This window comes from Labrus bergylta, chromosome 17 (genome assembly GCF_963930695.1).
Source record: "Labrus bergylta chromosome 17, fLabBer1.1, whole genome shotgun sequence".
Classification (NCBI taxonomy): Eukaryota; Metazoa; Chordata; class Actinopteri; order Labriformes; family Labridae; genus Labrus; species Labrus bergylta.
The window spans coordinates 18079450-18093847 of NC_089211.1; the positions used below are offsets into that span (position 1 = coordinate 18079450).

A 14398-nucleotide genomic window follows, 5' to 3' on the forward strand; every position below is an offset into this window, starting at 1 on the left:
TGATACCTGGCTGAGGTAACCTACATTGTTTAAGTAGCCTAATGGAGAAATGGGTAAAACAGATAAGGTACGCCTAAAATAAGTGTTAAACATTAAAATAGATACCTAAGTTGTTGGAAACTAGTAGGCTAAATAAATATAATTTGAGACATTTGTATGGAAAATTATTTGCAATAATAAGCTAAAAGTTATTGATGTTGTTGACACATATGGCTAAGTAAGCTAACTGTGATTGGAGGCCAGTTTTGCTAGCTTGAATATGTTAGCTTATATAGAATTGGATGTATTGGCTAAAATAAATAAATGCTTGAAATAGTAGAATTTCAAAGATTGCTTTTACATTTAATAAAATATTAGACACATGAATAAAGAATACACTACTTAGTGACTAGACTATAGCTGTACAGACTTAATAAGCTATGTGTGACTCAGATGAAAGATTGGCTATTTAGTCTCATTATATATTCTGCAACCATTTATTCCTTTTAAAAAGGAGTCTGAAAAAATCATGTTGCTGACCTAATCTTATGATCTGCTGGGTATAAAGACACAACATCTTGAAAAAAAGATAAATATGAAGTCCATTTGTTACATCAAGTCCTCTTTCAAACTCTTATCATGTGTGTATTTTAAAAGATAAGCATGATGTACTTTTTAAAGCGTCCTTGGGTTTCATGAAAGGCGCTATATAAATCTAAGTTATTATTATTAATATTATTATTATTATTATTACTGTAGTATCTAGTCTCTCATGTTAGGGGTTGGTTCCTAGTTGCAGTGGGTCAAATGAGGTCTGACTCACTGCTTTCATCTGAGGGCAGGGTAATCTAACGTTGAAAGATCAATAAGACCAAACTCTGTCCTTCATCTCGATATCAACATCAGGTGTCAGGTGGCAGCAATAAGGCTAATGGGATGATTTGGCTTATAGTCAAGTGAAGATATCTTCACCAGCGTGATAACACTGCAATTAGCAGAGAGGAATAATGCATGTCTAACGATATTATTGCTACCTCTTAATGTTAAAACACAGCTAGAAATATTCAATTTCATATTTAACACTATGCTTCGTAAACAATTCAACATTTCTTATCTGGTCTCAGATTTTACTTTGTATTTTTCAAAACGTTTATCAAAGCAATACAGACACAGAGTCTAGTCTTACCATTAAGTTATCTTGCAGATGACCACATTGTGAACTAGATATCCAAGAAACAGAAGTTTTAATTGAATGGCTGATTTTGTTGTGAGCAATCAATTGTTTGTATTGCTGTTGTGTATCAACAGATTAGTCTTGTCTCAGTGTGCTCTGGTTAAAATTTAATTTGGGTAGATTTTATCTCTCACAGAAACTTAAACTTGTAGTGCAGGTGAGATTAAATCTAGTTGCATTTGTAGATGACAATTCATTCTGAATAGCCATATAAATGATTTTCTGTGGTTCTAAATATAATAACTATATTGGACAGAACCAGGCTAACAAGTTTCCTGTCTTTATGCTAAGCTAAGTTGACCATCTGCTGGACAAGCTTCTTCTTAAGAGTTCATTGGACAATCGACAAGAGGCTGGCAGGAAGTTGCCATGAAAGACATAAATCATTGATATTTACTCATCCATTGTAAATCTATGATTAGAGTCAATCAGTTGGCATTCATGAGTTTCTTTCGTTGAGGACATGTAAATGTGATTCACACGCTAAGCTACACTGAAGTTATATTAGGACAACCAAAGAGGAAATGTAAGGGTGAGATTGTGTATGTGTGTATTTATGTGTTTAGGCGTGTGTCTACCTGTCTGCGTGCGTGTGACTGCTGGTAAAAGCGAGACGCCCCCGGCACGTAAAGCGATCCTGACACCATGAATAATGGAGAGTGCCGTGGCAGAGAGGATAAGTTCTCTGTGTAAGGCTCCTTTTTCACAGGGCTTTCTCCTGTGGGTCACGTGAGGGCTGACATGACAGTAATGTTTCATGAGTTGTGTGTGGAGTTTGGTTGTATTGCCATATATATTGCCCAGGAAGGAGACATTCAGGCAGCCATCAGTACATCTGCATGTCCTGAGTCTGCATACCTGCAGCTGCACACACCTAGGTGGTTCTGCACCTCAACATCCCAGAACCTCCCTGAAGCCAAGGGTCAAATGAATTGTCTTACACTATTAGAAACTCAAGGCAGCACTTACGAAACTAAAGGCCAGGGAAGTGGATGAATAAAAGATGCCGTCGAAACAGAAAAAATCCACAGCTTTAGAAGAAACCGAAGAAGTTGATGACGAAGTAGAGGAAACAGAGCCAAAGTTAAAGGAGAGGAGCAAAGGTGTGACCCGTGGAGACAGCTCAAAAAGAGAGAAGAGTCGGAAGAAACACAAGATCGCAGACGACTCTGATCATCAGGAGGCCCAAGGGAAAGAGAAAAAGAAAAAAGAGGGTGACAAAGTTAAAGAGAAAAAGAAGAAAAGGAAGCAAGATGGTGATGCTGAAGCTGTTGCTGTGATTGAAAATGAAGCTGAGGAAGGTGAGCAGAACAATAATGACCCCGAGACCAATTACAAAAAGGAGAAATCAGAGAAACTCAAAGAGGAAGTGACTGAAGGAGCAAAGGAGGAGAAGAAGAAAAAGAAGAAAAAGTCCTCCACAGAGAATCCAGAGGGAGAAGAGGAGATGGGATCCAAGGATAAGAAGTCGAAAGACGGCAAGAAGAAAAAGAAGTCGCACAATGACGATGACGAGGAGCCATTGATTGAGGAGCAGGAAGAGGAGGAGGACTCCAAGAAAAAGAAGAAGAAGAAGGCAAAGAAGGGATCAGCAGAAAGTGATGAAGACAAAAAGAAAAAAGGGAAAAAATCCAAGAATAAGCAGGTGGACTATGCTGTGATCTACCAGAATGAGCTGCTTGGGTATCACACTGACTCGTCTGATGGATATGAGGATGAATACTTCAAAAAGAAAGGTGAGGTTTTAACACTGAGTTGTAGTTTAAGTAAGTGCAAGTTGCATCACATATTTGCACACCTATTGGAGCTTCCCAACTGAAAAATCAGGTATCCTCCATTACCCTTTAGATAAAAACTTAGCACCCTGGATGGAAGCCCTTTTGTGATTGTTCTTTGGTGAAAGCTCAGTTATGTTCTACATGAATGGAGCCAAACAGAAGCTCTGGGACAGACAGGTGCTGGGTGCCGGCCCAGACTCAGGGGCTGGGAGAACCACCTGGGCAAGAAGTAATGCCAAGAGCCAGATGATTTTTTATGAGCCAGTCATCTTTTCAATACAGATCAGGATATTTTAAACCAGGGGAATGAGATCCTGCAGGATTAAGTAAGGAGAAGACCTCAGTGGGTGTGGTTTATGGGCTAGATAAAACATTTACATGAACAATTTAAATTAAAGCTAAGTTGTGGATTTTTTTTTCTACCTAAATAACTAAAATGTATTTTTTGTAAACTTGTTTTTTGTGCATCACTGTTATCTGGGAGCTAAGTTAGAAAGTTAAACTGCCATCCAAAGAAGGTGATGTCATTTATTAAAAAGATTAACTTAAAGATGATGCTAGATGGTGACCCTGCATGTGGAGAACTCACAGTATATGCTAACTTCTTTCATGTGTACCAGTTAGAGCATTAACGGTCTTGGCAGATAATAGGTTGTTGAAAAGCAATGGGTTAAATATAGCACTCTTACAAATGAGACTGGGATCTGAGTCCTGCTTCAAGCCACATTCAACACTGACTTACAATATTATCAGTATAAATTACTACACTAACTTAACCAAGTGCTTTTGGTGCCTGAACCCAAATCAAACCATGATCGTGGCAGCTTTAACCATAGATAGATACTTTGTGTAAAGTTTGCAATTTTTCAAATCTTACCAAGATGAAGAAATATCTTGGATGAAAATCCAATTGCCCTTTGGAGTAAACTCAGTAATGCCATAACCTCAATGACTGAAAACAGTCACAGTCTGTTTAGTTCAGGCACCTAAACTTTTTTTTTTGTTTAGGTAAGGATTAAAGTTTGTGCTAAATAATACTTTGTGTCTCAGGCTACACTAGAGTTCAGCTGGAGCCCAGTGAATGAGCAATAGTCATGTGCCTGTGTGTAACGTTAGGTCCGATTTAGTGCTCAAAGTTGGTACCAACTTAACATTTTTATTTATGGACTTTTATGGCTTTGTTCAAGAGACAGGCCAGTGGATAGAGTCAGAAATCAGGGAGAGAGAGAGAGAGAAAGAGAGGGACAGGAGCTTAAGGTTGGATACGAACCAGGGCCGTCCGCATCATGGTGGGCGCGAGACAACCACTAGGCCAAAGCTATACCCTGTACACCAGCTGGATTGAAGCCTTATTTGTATTGCACCTGGGTGTACGTTTTACACCTAGGAAGGAGCCGGTGTTAGAACATAAAGTCAGACTAGTTCCTGAGGTAATATATACGGAAGATGTAACAGACACCAAACTGCAGTACTAGCAGTAAAGTTTCTCAAACAAAGCAAATCACAAAGGACCAAAAATACACTCTATTTAAAGTTCAAAGCCAAACATCTCTTTTGTTGCAAACCTAGGTGTCTGTGTCTAGACGTATTGTCTAGCAAAACTTGTTTAGCAAAACAAAAACAAATTAGAAGTGCTTTCCCCAGAAGAAAGGTCTTCGTAGCAGATAATTTAAAAAACTAAACTGTATTCAAAGTTGTTTCGGATTAAAAAAGTTCACATTGATCAATGCATAAACATCTGAACTTCAAAGGCTTTTTTATACTTTCTTACCCCCATTATGCTGACAGAGAGTGCTGAATGCTGAGCATTTTCACAGCTTGACAATTACTACCATAAAGTAAATGATCAAAGTAAACATGCTTTCAGCTTCCGATCATAGACTTTGGAAGGAGCAGTTTGTATCATTATGTAGCATCAATGTCAATGATGCATGGGTGTTTACTTGCTTTCTCACCTCATTGGCTCCAGTGGTTCTCACCAAGCTCCAGGGAGATTATCAAGGCTCAGTTATACCAGGCTACTGTTTATTTGATTTTATCAGGTGTCTCTCTTTCTCTTTAATCTGGTTCTAATAGATCTGCTTACTGTTAATTAGATATCCATGTCCCCAGGAGGATTGAGTTTGGTCAAATTGCTCTTTATCAGGTCTCTACCTTCTACTTCCTCTACTGAACGTTTTTTTTTTTTAGGTCATCTGTAATCTATCTGTTTGTCTTTAACATTTCCTTAATTGGATTTATCATATACTCTTACTCCCTTTATGCATTTCTTGATTGACTTGAAAAAAGTACATATTAAGTCCTACAGTCCACACAAATGCTTTATAACATTCACCCAGTAGGCTATCTGTTACATAGAAACCTGCCAACCGGCCCCCTAACAGTCTACCCCTGTTCAGAGAGGACACAACTTTATCCCCCATTGTTACTCTCTGTCTCAGAATGCCCCATACGTTTTGGTTTACCTTACGACCTATTACGTAACCAAAGGAGAGATGAGTTTACATTTACACACCACGTTTCATCAGGTCTATAGAGTTACCGCTGCATATACCAAGCTATTGTGTCAAAGGCAATAGCCAATCACTGACTAATCTCCCACTTAACATTTAATGCTGCTGTCACTGTAACTCAAACACAGGATGCTCTACAGATTTGACTTAAAATGTTCTCCTAAAAAAATGGAGAATCTTTGAGTTGGGATTCTTGTGAATTACAAATTAGATGAGTCGTGGTCGACTCTTTGAAATCATTTTGACCAAACATGAGTAAAAAGTGGCTCTCAGAATGCATGTGTGAAAAAGGCTTGTGAGTCACAGTACATAAGAGTTAAAAGAGAAAGACTCAACAATTCCAGAGGTAGGTCATTTTGTTTCTACCTTTTATTCTAATCTTAAAATGTGCCTTCAGATCTGAGTCTGACCCTGAACTCCTTTCCCATGTTAGTTTTCTCATGTTGCTAACGTTTGCAAATTAGCTCCAAACACAGTACACATGAGGCTAAAAGGGAATGCTTTTAGTTTTGCAGTTATTTAGTGCATGACCAAAGTTTCTTTACTATCAACAAATGATGTACATTTTTGTCCTGATGTTGGTGCTGAATGGGGGAATGCTTGTACCAAGTTTGATATAAATCCTTCAAGCTGTTATGAGACATTTAAGTCGAGACCAATGTAGTATACATAAACACTTCCATATTGCTTAGCTGCCAGAGACTTAAAAACACAAACAGTGACCATGTGTGTATCCACTTTTCTACTGCCGTCCTCACACAAGCACCTTAAATGACACAGACTCAGGTAGACTGCTCAGTTTTCATCCTGTTTACCTTCCCATCAACTCAGTGGTCAGACGAGGAGACACATTTGTGAAACTTGAGAGAGATTCTTGGCTTATGTATCACACTAGACATAGATTCGCTGCTGATTCACTGCATTGAATTGCCTGGCAAACATGCATGGAAGGAAACATGATGCTACCTAATGTTTATAGATTATTGGACACTGTATGAGGATGTGACTTTGTATTTGCCCTTTAATTCTAGGCTTTACCTTCAGACTAGACCTTCTTTGACCTCAAACTATTAACAAGTCAAGTCACTTTAACAATATAACACATTAAAAAAAACAGGCATTGACCCAAAGTGCTTTAGAGTCAAGACATGCAATTTAGAAACTGCCTTAGTACACATGATTAGTAGGAGTTCCAATAAAAAGCCATGAAATGAAATGCAATAGAAAAGGATGATACATAACATATATGGCAACCATATTTATAAATCTGAAAAAAGCAATAAAAGAGAGGAAAAAATGACAAAGCTAGTGAGGCCAAACATGAGGACTGTGATTCAGTATTAACATTATTCAGTGAACAGACATCGCTGGGAGAAACTGGTAAATAAAATGATGCCATCAGCAGAAGAAGATTCATAGAAGTGATACTGGAGGTTACATTTTAGAAAAATAGAGCAATGGAAGAGGCCCTCCTACCAAGCCTTGGGGGTTGCCACAAGTAATGAGAGCAGGTAATGACAACCAGTTTTCAAATGAGAAGGTCTCTCTCACGCTCTCTGGTGGATTCCATCCTCTTATTGTTTCATGTTGGACATTTTTATTGCAGTAGAGACAGTACAGCATAAATGTTCCTCCCTCGCTCTCTTTCTAATCTCCACTCTCCCCTCTTTTCAGTGTACGAGGTGGTCACTATCACTGGTGATGTGAAAGGAGCCGGGACAGATGCTAATGTGTTTGTGACCCTTTTTGGAGACTTTGGCGTTTCACCTAAAATCCATCTGGCAAGCAAGTAGGTTTGAAAGAGTTTATGTTGATGTCATTGAACTACAGCTTGATATGTTGTCTTTAACTCCTGTTCAAACCTCAATGACTCATTCAACTCTGATTTGTTTTACAATTATTTCAGACAATTTTGTGTCAAGTTGATTGAACTTAGCTAGTTTACAACTTCAAGTTCATTGTCAGCTGTTAACTTTTAATCTTCTTTATTCCTCTCTGATCTTTCAGCACAGCAAAGAGGTATTTTCCAATCAGTATACAAAAAGGATGGATACAATTCTGTCCTTGTGTTGGGTTGTATTTTGCACATTACACTGTATGGAGGAACATTCCTGCTCAACATTGAACTGAGGAATGAATTCCCTTATAGTGAAAACCATCTCAACCCTGAAACTTACAAACAGTTCACTGAGAGAAGAGGTGGATGGTTGCAACACTGGTTTGAATGTGGCGCAGGAATCTCTCCTCTATACAGTCACATTAAGTGTCGGACAAAGAATATCTGGAGTAAGGAGGAACTATGTGACATGGCCGGTCTTCTTTTCCATTCACAGCTAAATGAAAGAAAACCACCATGTCATTTCTGAGGATGATCGAATGACTCTCGGGATCTTATCAGCAGCAGGCTCCCTTTATCCCTGCACACATTGATTGACAGATAGGCTTACCGCTGCAGCGTATAGGATATACTATCTTATTGTGAGCCACACTGGACCTCGTCACACACACACACCTTGTGGTGGTCTCGTTCATCCACTTTGGTGAGCATCAACATGCCATGTATTCAGTGTCTTCATTGCTGTGTGGCTGTAACACTGCTATGCTAAGGAAACACTATACATGACTGTTGATGACCTACTTTTGCATATATAATAAACATTCTGCATAGGCAGGAGTTTCACCTTACTCCGATATAAATTAGGTCCTGCCTGTATTGTGTACACACTGAAGAATATTTAAAACATGATACAGGTAAGGGAGAACTGCTATTTCTGCTAAGGCAGATGGAAAATGCAACTCTTTGGAAATTCATTGCAATCAATACAAATTTGATTTGCATGAATTTCAAAGTTTGCATTGGGTTTGCTTTTTTCATATCAATTTTTCCCCACATCATTGTCCCACAGGTAATGTTAGAAACAGGAAACAGAACATGGCCATGTATTCAAGAGCGCGTAGGGAGAATTTCGTTCTTGGCAGTTTTTTTTGACACCATGCACCTTAATTATAAGAGCCTTGGCATTGTCTGTGGGTTGAGTATTGTTGGGCAAGGAGAACAGATGGAGATGTGGGTCAGAGACAAAGGCAGGCATTCTCAGTTAAGGAAAAAAATGGTGTCTGATTCGCCGTGCTTGGCAGTGGGGCAACTCATTCGTCTCTGTGAGGGGTAGAAGTACATGAAGAGGAGGAGGCGTCGAAGTGGCTGAGCATTAGAAGGTTTCAGATTATACCACCGCCATGAGACCACCAGGGCACCCTAAACTGGATTAATTCAAGGGATGTAACTTGCTGTTCCAGAGTTCAGTCTAGTTGGCTGTCTTCTCTATAACCCCTGTCATCTATCACAATTGAGAATTATCTATATCTATCATAAACACACACAATTTATCTTTCTCACAAATTCTGACATTTTCTTTATTTACTTTATTTTACAGAAGTCGAACTGCATTCGAGAAGAATAAGACAGATGTTTTCCGTGTCAAAACACACAATATTGGCCCTCTGAAGAAGCTGAGGTACTGTGCTTTAATGAACACTTTGGTGTTTGCATGACTGCAGCAGATACTCAGAAAACACAGCTGCAGGTCACTGACAACATCTTAGTTGTGTTAAACAATGCCTCATGCAGGATAAGAGCAGCTTACATAAAGGATCACACTGAAACATTTCTCACTCTTTTTTCAGCTGTGCTTCTAGCTATCAAAGGATTCTCCCCTAGTGACAAAGGGCTAAGCCCCATCTGTTGTTGTGTGTTACTTGTCTTGTGTCTTATTCCAAAGGAGGATGAGTGACATCAAAGCCATCAGACATGATTGGTTGAATAATGCAGCAGGGCGCATTTAAAAGTCAATGAGTGCAGAGGTGGAGATGCTGCACTGTGACTCAGGAAAAGAACAATGTTTTTTTTCCTCCAAATATTGTGCAATTTCTGTCAAAATGACCCCAAGTTAAGGTCCACTAGCAGCATGTTAAAAATAGTTTTTTAACCATATGACATCATAAGTTGGGCGGCTGTGGATCAGTGGTAGAGTCGGTCTTCTCTCAACTGGAAGGTCAGGGGTTCGATCCCCAGCTCCTGCAGCCACATGTGCGATATGTCCTTGGGCAAGACACTTGGCCAAGTTGCTCCCGCTGCTTCGTCGGCAATGTGTGGATGTGTATGAACGGATTAGTTACTTCTGATGGACACTTTACATAACAGCCTCTGCTATCAGTGTGTGAATGGATGTGAAGTGAATGGGTGGGTGTAAAAGCGCTTTGAGTAGTCAGAAGATTAGAAAAGCGCTATACAAGCTCAAGTCCATTTACCATTAGTGGACAGTGTTTTCAGTTGTCATAGAGATGGATCTAAGTTGTGCTCAATAGCTGTGCTAGAGAATCCTTGACTGACATAAATAATAATTTTTAAATAACCTAAACAAAGTAAAGTTTTTCAAATCTATATCTCTTTTTTTTTTTAAAGCTATTTTCATGGTAAAAAAATAACTTCTCCGAAAGGATTTGGGATACAAAAATCTAAAGATTACATTGTGCACCTCATGTAGTAGATGTTTGCTCTTTCTTTTAAAGAATCAGGGTTGTAGGAGTTGATTCAGTTGTTTAAAAAAAATGTTGAGTCTAGAAAATAGATATGAAATACATAAAAAATGTAGGAGGCAGCAGTAATAAATGTCTAAGCACAACTTGCAGGAAACATGACGAAAAAGGTGTCTAAACTCTCTACAAACACGTTTTTTTATACAGCCTGGCAAAATATAAGACAGCCAGCCGAGTAGAATCTCTGAAAGTCTTCAGGGGCTTGTTGCTGACATTAGACTGGGATACCTTTATCAGATATATAGTCTCTATTACTGACTTGGTAGTAGTGTTGAAAAATACCCCCAAACCATTCTCAATAAGTATTTTAGGAAGTCTTTTGTTTGAATCCTACCTTTTCTCTTTGCCTGTCACCATTTTTGCTTTATTCAATTTTCACTATTCTATCCCTTTTATTCATTTTGAATGACAGTGATCAAAAGCAATAGTCTTTGTCAGAGGCATTGTGACAAGTGTTGTTTCAAGCTCATTTGTGATTACCTGCAGAGTGATTTCACATCACGCTATGATGTTTGACTCCTCAGGATCGAGCATGACAACACAGGGATGAACGCCAGCTGGTTCTTGGACAGGGTCGTGGTGACCGACTTGAACCGGCCACATCTGCGCTTCTATTTTGCCTGCAGCAACTGGCTGAGTCGGGAGGAGGCTGACAATCTGTATGTAAGGGACCTGCTGGGAAGCATGAACCCCATGGACGTCCCAAAATGTAGGCTACTCTGGAAAACTACTAACACAGAGCAGACACAAGGGTTAGCAAAGGTTAAACACACAACAGTCGATTAAAAGGCTAAATTTTTCAAGGTCCAAAAGCCAATATAAAAAAGAAAAAGGAAACTAACAACCATTGAGACAAAATTAAAGAGAAAAAGGAACTTTTTTCAGAAACTCGACAATTTTATCACCTTGTGTTTGACCAGTTGTACACAAAGGTGTCTGATATCTGGCTGTGTTAGGTTGTAATTGGATTGTATCTGAGTGTAATCCACAGGTGAACCACCACATGTGTTGTAATGTGATCTGACATCGCAGTACCTGGCTGCAGTCAATCAAGCAGAGCGCGGTGAAACCAGGGTTCAGATAAACACACGTGGGCACACATGCTGTATGGAAGTGGTCTTAGCAATATGGCAGTTACCCACACAACGCATACACACACACTGTTTTGAATATTTTTACTGGAATCCACATCAGTGTAGAGTATCTAAAGACGGACAAAAAGTCCAACTCACTGTGATTAAAAAACAGCATGACTTGTAAAGGCAGAAAATGGTTTGCAAAAATACTTATGGACAGCATGTACTGTTTTGTAAGCCCTCCATGCGCAATGATTACAAAGGTGTATCATCATCTTTTTCTCTGTGTTTCGCAGCAAATAAGTACATAGTGAGTGTGTTCACTGCTGACATGAAGGGAAGCGGAACTGATGCCGATGTCTTCCTCAACATCTTTGGAGAGAACGGTGACACAGGTAAGGCAGCAACTAAAGATTTATTTTTATAACTGATTGTTCTGTTGATGATCTCTCAGATTTAATAACTGAATGAAAAACGTCAGTGAAATGTTGCCATACATGTGCGTTTCATTTTTCCCAGACCCTGGGTAGACATTACTTTTTAATATTTTCTGATTTAGAGACCAAAACAGTAACAGAAAAGAAAAAAACAAAAGAAAAATGACAAATCCTTACATTTGTACATTTTCTCTTAGTAAATGAAAAAACTATCAATGTAGAGCTATTTAGTTATTTTTCAAACTATCTGCTAATGGACCATTCTTTTGAATGGTAGACACATGTGGCTAATATTTAATTCACCACCACTTTACCACTGGAAAATAATTATTCAATATTTATTGTTCCTGTAGAATCAGAATCAGTGTAGTTGGCCAGGTATGCAAACACACAAAAGGAATGTGACTTTGTTGAGCTGTGCTCTGTACAAAAATATTACAATAAATATCAACAATGAAGGGGGCGTTGGTAGCCTACTGGTTAGTGCGGGCGACCCATTTACGGCCGCTGTGGTCCTCGGGTTCTAATCTGAATCCTTTGGCTCCTTTCCCGCATACCACTGTCCTATCTCTCTAATGAAGGCTTAAAAAGCCCAAAAATAAACCTTTTAATATCAGCGATAAACACAAATAATCAAAGACTAATGTGTACAAGACTTAATGAGACAATAGTGCAGTGGTGGATAATGCTGAGATAAGAGCGCAGTACAGTACAATCATCTGCGGCGCCATCTTGGCACATCATCTGTATTGTTTGGGATGATGCGTCATCCTTATTTCAGTGGGTTTGATTTTCATTCTAACTCCTTTGTTTCTTATTAAAGGCGAGAGACGACTTGACAGTGACAAAGACAACTTTGAACGCGGCTCGGAGGACAAGTTTACAATAGAAGCTCCAAACCTGGGACGACTGAAGAAAATCACCATCGGCCACAACAACAGAGGCTCATCAGCGGGATGGTTTCTAGATAAGGCACATGAAAACCACTCATGTATGCATGATCGGTACCAGATATGCACACTTGAATAAAATCACTGACCATTAAACATAATGTCTTTCTCTAGGTGGTTGTTGATGACATGGGGAACAAAGAAATTTATGAGTTTCCAGTAAATCGCTGGTTCGCGATGGATGAAGCTGATGGTAAAATACAGAGGGATGTGCTGGTTGGATCCCTGCAACCAATGGGTGAGAGAAATGCGTTCCTCTGATAAATGACCTTTAAAAGCCCAGTTGCATTTGAGTCATCTGAGTTTTTGGTGTTATGAGACATAATCCAAAAAGGAGACAGCAAAATGAGGATAATATTCCTTTTTGACATCTTTTATCACAGATGGATCACTGGGTCCACTGACCAGTTGCTTCTGGCATAGCAGCAGTCTATGGGGAACAGTTACAACATTGCTCAAAACACCAACAGTCAAAACAAACACCAAGGACAATTTGACCTCTAGAAAAGAAAAGACAATCAGTTTATATTTGAATTTGGAGACAATTATCATATCTCGTTCCTTCAGAACTAATTCTCAAAATAGCTTTTTTCGATGTGTTCTCCTTTATCTATCAGGCATTGTTTACAATGTACAAGTGATGACTGGAGATGTGAGAGGTGCTGGCACCAACTCTAAGATCCACATCGTCATGCACGGCTTCAAAGGCTTAAAGAACAGTGGCAAAGTCTTCCTGGAAGGCGGGGCTTTCGAGCGTGGCCTCATCGATATTTTCAACGTGGAGATTTGTGAACTGATCAGCCCGCTCAGCAGGGTCACCATCGGCCACGACAACGGTGCTGTGGGTGCTGGATGGTATTGTGAGAAGGTACTACACATCCGTTTAATGGTTACAAGAGGATTCTCAAAATGTGTTTTACTCATCTAGAACCCGTTCCTCCACTAGGTGGTGATTTATTGTCCGTTCACGGGAATTGAGCAGACATTTCCGTGCGGGAAGTGGCTGGACGAGGACGAAGGAGATGGACTGATTGAGAGGGAGCTGTACGAGATGGTCTCCCTCAGGCAGAAAAAACAGAAAAGCAAGTCCATCAAACTACAGATCTCTGCTCAACAGAAGAAAAGCAAATCACAGTTATTCTATATATATTATTCTATTTTAGTTTTAATTGATTAAATCCGTTTTTTTAAACAGGTTTGCCTCTGATTAAAACGAGACTTCTTTAATATCAAATCTTCTCCTCTTCCCCTCCAGAGTACCCCTGGTCCCTGTGGATTTGGACATCGGACATTAAAGGAGCAGGGACCGATGCTCAGGTCTTTCTGCAGATCTATGGAGAGAAGGGCAAGTCTGACGAGATCAAGCTGGAAAACAACTCGGACAGTTTTGAACAGGCCCAGCTTGATAAGTTCATGGTAAGCCCTGGCCTTTTTTTTTCAACTGAGCTTCTTCCACTGTGAAGTTCTCCCACTAAGTTGTTATGTATTTTTTTTGTTATTTTTACATTTTTCGGTTTCATTGTAGCTTGAATTGCCGGACATTGGAAAACTGCTGAAAGTGCGCATCTGGCACGAGAAGAGGAACCCATTCTCTGGCTGGCATTTAGCGAAAGTGAGACCATTGCTTTCTCTGTCAGATCTATCAGTGTGAGCTTTCAGGTCTGCAGTATTATGTCTTCTCTTCACACTAACGCCAGGCATACACCGTGGGATTGTATAAATGTCATGGGGGAAATGTCATCTCAAACTGTATGAGTGAGTTGTTTACGATGTTCAACCAAAGCTCACTATTACGTGCTCACACACAATCTGAGTGCTCACTGTAGTTGTTAAAT

The 14398-nt window shown here is 39.5% G+C and overlaps 1 protein-coding gene across 1 annotated transcript in view; it reads left to right on the top strand.

Annotated features, from left to right (window-relative positions):
- The first annotated feature begins 1858 nt into the window (after window positions 1–1858).
- loxhd1a (lipoxygenase homology PLAT domains 1a) overlaps window positions 1859–14398 on the top strand; it is a 33580-nt gene continuing 21040 nt past the window's right edge. Inside the window, exons 1-13 of the mRNA XM_065965834.1 lie at window positions 1859–1902; window positions 2394–2427; window positions 2859–2949; window positions 7179–7293; window positions 8939–9019; window positions 10625–10809; window positions 11473–11571; window positions 12437–12585; window positions 12678–12801; window positions 13181–13431; window positions 13510–13645; window positions 13819–13979; window positions 14089–14175. Coding sequence (XP_065821906.1) covers window positions 1859–1902; window positions 2394–2427; window positions 2859–2949; window positions 7179–7293; window positions 8939–9019; window positions 10625–10809; window positions 11473–11571; window positions 12437–12585; window positions 12678–12801; window positions 13181–13431; window positions 13510–13645; window positions 13819–13979; window positions 14089–14175 — 1557 coding nt within the window. The remainder of the gene's footprint in view (window positions 1903–2393; window positions 2428–2858; window positions 2950–7178; window positions 7294–8938; window positions 9020–10624; window positions 10810–11472; window positions 11572–12436; window positions 12586–12677; window positions 12802–13180; window positions 13432–13509; window positions 13646–13818; window positions 13980–14088; window positions 14176–14398) is intronic.